Source organism: Camponotus vicinus, unplaced genomic scaffold, assembly GCF_025532165.1.
Source record: "Camponotus vicinus isolate PSW18456_S1 unplaced genomic scaffold, iyCamVici1.0 SCAF_5, whole genome shotgun sequence".
NCBI lineage: Eukaryota > Metazoa > Arthropoda > Insecta > Hymenoptera > Formicidae > Camponotus > Camponotus vicinus.
The window spans coordinates 3,243,968-3,250,139 of NW_028141977.1; the positions used below are offsets into that span (position 1 = coordinate 3,243,968).

The 6,172-nt window shown below is 23.2% G+C and overlaps 1 protein-coding gene across 1 annotated transcript; it reads left to right on the top strand.

The window, feature by feature from the left end:
- Positions 1-1,827: 1,827 nt before the first annotated feature.
- Positions 1,828-5,169, top strand: LOC145972263 (uncharacterized). Its single transcript, XM_083100729.1, has 4 exons — positions 1,828-2,002; positions 2,320-2,474; positions 3,853-4,076; positions 4,804-5,169. Exons 1-4 carry the CDS (start codon positions 1,948-1,950, stop codon positions 4,904-4,906), a joined length of 537 nt encoding a protein of 178 aa, XP_082956855.1. The 5' UTR covers positions 1,828-1,947; the 3' UTR covers positions 4,907-5,169.
- Positions 5,170-6,172: the final 1,003 nt, after the last annotated feature.

Below are 6,172 nucleotides of genomic sequence, written 5' to 3' on the forward strand. Positions count from 1 at the left end.
TTTCCTGTAGTGTATTAGCAAAATGTGAACATGAATTAATATTTAAATTATAACGAATAGCGCCGTAATTTATTCTTAATCTCGAAATAATTTGACGATTAATTTAGTTGAAGTAAACAATAAGATTGTAGATGTGGAGTTAAGTTTTGATAATCACAATGTATTCCGTTTGGATAGAAATATTGCAAATAGCGATTATTTAAATGGAAATGGCATATTAATAGCAATTTATAACAATTCATAACAATTTATTTTATCGCGCTTTAAATGTAACTGTAACATGTGTTGAATAACTTTTTGTCGACATACGACTAAATTATAAACACATGTTATTGATCCTTGCCTCTTAAACTAAGATTCTTCTGTTTATGATTCACATTGCCTCTGCCGAAGAAATGATGACAATGTGAGTTAACGCTGATAAATTAATAATCGGAAATTACAACTCGCTTTACACATATTGGCATAATAATTATAATTATCTGTAATACTTAGAGTTACTACCATATGAGTGAACTGGCAAATGTAGACTTGCATTACTTTAATTTCTATCGGTATAGTAACATTTTTAATGTAAACAATTATACATTAGATCTTTTTTTACCTTATCTTCAGTACTAGAGACTTTATGTATTTCGATTATTATGACACACATATTGGGTGCTTTGAATATTTCTCGATATCAGTGTAATTATTTCCCTTACCCCAGTTTACAAATGGAAGTTAAATTTTAAGCAGTCTAATTATGAGAATATTAATGACTATCTTATTAATAATGCTATTGATTTTTTATATAATTGTCCCAATTATGCGATTTCTGCTTAAATTATTAAGAAGCTAATTATTTTCGCTTAATATTTAAATTCAAAAATTGAACAATTTGAAATAATATCAAATAAAAAAATTTAATCATAAATTTTTCAGAAGAATTGATTATGATTTAATAGAAAGATGCAGCAATATTAAAATAGCTTTTCGAACGATTTACTATTGCGGCGCAATGTTTTCAATTTAATAAAACATATTTCAACCTAATAAGGAATATTTTATTAATATAGAAAGATAACACACATAATATCACTCTCAATATATCGAATTATCTGAAGAAAATCATCAAGCAAGTCATCCCGATCATCTTATGTATTTTTGATGTTCGTATAAAATTTATCTTTGTTGGAAAAACAACGATACCGCTAAAAATCATTGGAAAGAAGCCGAAAGAAATGTAAATTATGAATATAAAGAGTATATAAAGAGTAATCACAAGTTTCGCCCGTTTGGTGAACCTCACGGATCGAATCATTGTGATCTAAATAATATTGATGATGTATTTATCTGGGAAAAATTTCAAGTTGAACATAGGAACGGTTTCAGAGATATGAAGAGTTGTGAAAGTTATCAATAATCGGCAAGCGAATCCATATATTAACATAAGCTATTAGATCACAATTCGAATTTATAATTTAAGGACCAAAAAACAGGTGTTTTTGCAATTGCTCTTCGATAAATTAAACTTTTGATCAAATCGAGAAACACAAATTAAGAATATATACGTACATAGATAATGAAAATTATTAAATAGAATATAACATATTATAATTGTGCTATAAGCATGATATGTTCGTTGAATATAAAAAATAATTTTTCTCTCTCTTCTTTCCCCCCCCCTCTCTTTCTCTCTCACTCACTCTGTCTCTCTCTCTCTCTCTTTCTCTCTTTCGCTCTCTCGCTCTCGCTCAAGCTGTCTCTCGTTCAAATCTTAAAGTCTCAAGGTCTAAAATATTTTCAGCGACTGTTGTTGTCAGAAGAATAAATATAAATAAATCATCAGAACAGTATCAAAGTTAGCAGTATCAAGAGATTAACCATACAGTGACAACGTGGAGAGTTAAATTCATAAGATGTATTAATCCGTTAATATAACAAAAGCTTACATATTCCCCCCCTATGGAAGACAACGAGATCGCACCAAGTTCGCCATATTGTTGGTATTGTGGAAGAGGTACGCAGTTTTATTTTTATGAAATAATCGGAATTTAATAAATTTTTTATTTATAAAGATAATTGCGGATTATAAATTTTTTTAATCAGCGTTATGTATTTTGTATTATAAATTTTTATGCGTGTATGTAACGCTCTTTATGCGTTACACACACACACACACAAACACACACACACACACACACACAAACACAAACACAAACACACATAAAAGTATGTATCTATATAATTTATTTATTAAAAAGATTAGATATATATAATATAAATTCATCATTATTATTAAAAAATGTATTATGTATATAAATCTGTTTATGATAGAAGAGAGTAGAAGAGAAGAACTCTTATGCCTATGTGCAGATAAATTCATACATGTTTATTGTCTGATGGAGATAGCAAATACTGCAAACATACTTAATTGCCTATTTTGTGGTGCTCGCTATCCATTAGAAAGACGGCCCAAATCATTATTAAAGGTAACGTCACAATACATCTTATAACCGTTGAAAAATTGTAAAGAATAGCGAGCTAACTTTTAGAAACATAAAAAAAATTTTGTTTTAATATATATATATATATATATATATATATATATATATATATATATATACCGGGTGAGTTTTAATGGTTGTGTCAATCTTTTTATCATACGGGAGATTACCGATCGCAATTTTAATGAATTGATTGATACATAGATGTCAGTTAATCGAATCGACCGTATCGAAGGCCGAAATATATAATGTGTACAATTGAAGCAAGTTAAAAGCTGAAATTATGTAGTGTGGATTTATTATTATTATTAAAGCTACGCATTTATTATTATTATTATTATTATTATTATTATTATTATTATTATTATTATTATTATTATTATTATTATTATTAAATATATATGTTATTATATTTATTATTATTATTATTATTATTCTTTTACTGTGATCAAATAGGGATTTATTATTATACATATTCGATATATTAAAGCGGAAGAAATACATATTTAAAAATTCAATTCAAATTTAACACTTTAACGTTTTATGTAAAACTTTATTTCAAATTCCGCATTTATTTTTATGATAAATTTTAAATTATTATTATTATTATTTTTTTTTATTAATTTTAAATTATTATTATTTTAATTTTTTTTTATATAATTTCAGCTTTTAACTTGCTTTAATTGCACACATTATATTTCGGCCTTCGATACGGTCGACCCAATTAACTGACATCTATGTATCGATCAATTTATTAAAATTGCGATCGGTAATCTCCCGCATGATAAAAAGATTGACATAACCATTAAAACTCACCCTGTATATATAGAATTTATAAATTAAAAAAGATGTTTTCACAAAATAAGCAGATATTAAATTTAAAACAAACGCTAAAATCGTTAAAGTCAAAATTCATATATAAACATGTACCACAATAATAATAAAGCTTGGTAACAGCACTTACATTATATTATTTATATGTACGATCAGTTTATAATTTTTTGATATTTTTAAATGAAGATTTCAAACTTTTGGCATATTTTGAAGGGCAGACTGTCTATAATAATTATAAAGTGTGAAGAAATGTTTGATGATAATGTCAAAAAAATTTAAAACTTAAATGATTTACAGATGTAATCATAACAATTCAATAAATAAATTACAGTGTGAAATAAATAAGAGTATATCAAAAAACAAATAAATTATAAAATAATTTCTATGATGTTTTACAATTTCTACGTTTGATGATTTTAATTATAATAATATTAAAATAATTTATTTAAAGATTTATTATTTTTTCATTAAATGTGTTCATATGATACCAATATAATAATAATACAAAGATGGGAATAAATTCTTTCAGATGCTTCAAAAAGTTTGTAAACATTATTTTATGATGCTGTTTTCGACATTTTCGATATTTTTAAACTACATAATTGGACTAATAGTTTGTGAAGTGCTATCAGATTTTTATTTTGTCCATGATCCATTAGATGTCCCGTCTTTTCTTCTGATAAACATCGTCCTAGGCATATGTCTTTGGTTTGTTTATATGACAGTGTCTAAAATAGTTGACTGGAGTAATAGGTAAGAGTACATTCTATTAATTAATTAATCTAACTTTTTGCATTCGGAGATTTTCAACTATTAAAAGTATATTCACGAAGAACTGAAGTTAAAAAAATAAAGAATTGAAGTTAATAAATTTAATTTTAACAATAAATTATCTGACAAATTTCGGAATTAATTTTTTTTTGTTAAAAAAAAATAATTGAAATAGCGATTAAAGTCAATTATAGCCAATAATTATATCCGAATTGTAAATGATTAAGAAAATTCCTTTCAAAATAAACTTGGCGAATAATAATCACATTTCTCTCTCTTAACTGATTTAAAATTTGCTTTTATATAAAAGTAAACTTAAAATTATTAAAAGGAACATATGATTATTATATTATGTATTATTTGAAACCATTATTATTAATTAATAATAATAAATATAAGAATTGATCATAAAGATTTACAATAAAGATATAAATTAATAAACACAAATGACTTAATTTAGTACTTTTACTAAAACAAATTTATATGAAATCTAAATTCAAAAAGAATCTTTTTAGATTAAGGATGATTGAGATACTTTGTATGCCATGGTACGGCAATTTTATTCATTAAACGGAATCTATTCTAATTTAAATTATATAATTGTAAAAATACTAAAATATCTTAATAAAAATATAAAACAGCATAAATTATATAATAAATATAATATGGAGATATAAATTGCTTTCTTTTACTTCTTATTTATTTACAGAATATTTGAACCTTTTCGTCAATGGTACAAAAGCACTTATGAATGGAAATTGATAAGACCATCTACTGTTAAAAACATTGAAGAGTACAATATTGAAGAGTGACTAAAATTTAATTTTCTAGTATATTTATAAATTATAATGCGATTATTATAATGTTTAAGAAAGTAAGACGAGTGAAAATTTCATTATTCTGCATGTTTGTAAGCTGTAATGCTGTTATTTAAAGGAGATATAAACAAAAACGTAAAAAATGATATAGGAAAACTTCTCTTATAAGATATTTTACATTTTTAACGATACATTAAGAAGATTATATTATGGAAAATACGTGTAACACATGTAAATTTTATTGACAAAATTTCTTCTTTTTCATGGATAAATAGATTATATTACAATTAATTAAAAATTATAATACATATAAAAATAATAATATAGCTCATAAACAATGTATATTATATATATTACAAAGATATAATGTTATATAATATTATATTATATATATTACAAAGATATAATGTTATATAATATTATATTATAAAATATATTATATAATATATTAAATAATATTACATTATATATATATATTATATTAATATGTTATAAAGATATAATAATATATAATATTATATGTAATATAAATTATAAAGTTATTAATATTAATAAGGGGAAATTGTGCTAATTTTATATTCTTTAAAATATTAATGCAAATCATCTCATACAAAAATGATTTATAAAATTTCTTTGATGATGGACACAAAAAGAAATCTTTTATGTAAACCTTTTATATAAATTTTATAAATATAGATTTTGCGCTTCTACATATTATTATTCCTTTTATTAATTAAATCTATACTAATAAAATATTAAAAAACGTTTTTTATATTAATATGTATATTAATATGTATATCAATATGTATTGATGATGTAATGTTTTCTTAATGCAATTACGATAAATGTAACATAGTAAAAAAATAAATCGCTCATTCTCTTTTATTTTTATAATCAATTTTTATAGTCACGTAATTATTCAGTAGACATATCTTAAAAGTATTTCTATTTGTATTACATAATGCAGATATGTTTTTATCAAATGCTAGTATGTGTATGTGAAAATAAATAAATGTATTAGTTTTTCGCTATTTGTTTTCATTTATAGAATTAAATTTATCATTTTTTTTAATGAGAGAGAATGTATAATAAATCTGCAAACATAAAAATAAGAAACAGTAAGTATCAGGAACACGATTAAAAATGATTTGCAAGTTAATAAATCAATACATTAAATCTAGTAATTAATATTTATAAATCGGGAGATTTTTGTTTTATTAATATTAAAATTTATAAAATATTATGTAATATAGTTTTATA

What these genes read in the sequence shown, in the direction of transcription:
- LOC145972263 (XM_083100729.1), top strand. Translation starts at nt 1,948, where the DNA reads ATGGAAGACAACGAGATCGCACCAAGTTCGCCATATTGTTGGTATTGT. An exon ending in TTGTTGGTATTGTGGAAGAG is followed by an intron (nt 2,003 to 2,319) that starts GTACGCAGTTTT and finishes TGTTTATGATAG; the next exon opens with AAGAGAGTAGAAGAGAAGAA. An exon ending in ATAGTTGACTGGAGTAATAG is followed by an intron (nt 4,077 to 4,803) that starts GTAAGAGTACAT and finishes ATTTATTTACAG; the next exon opens with AATATTTGAACCTTTTCGTC.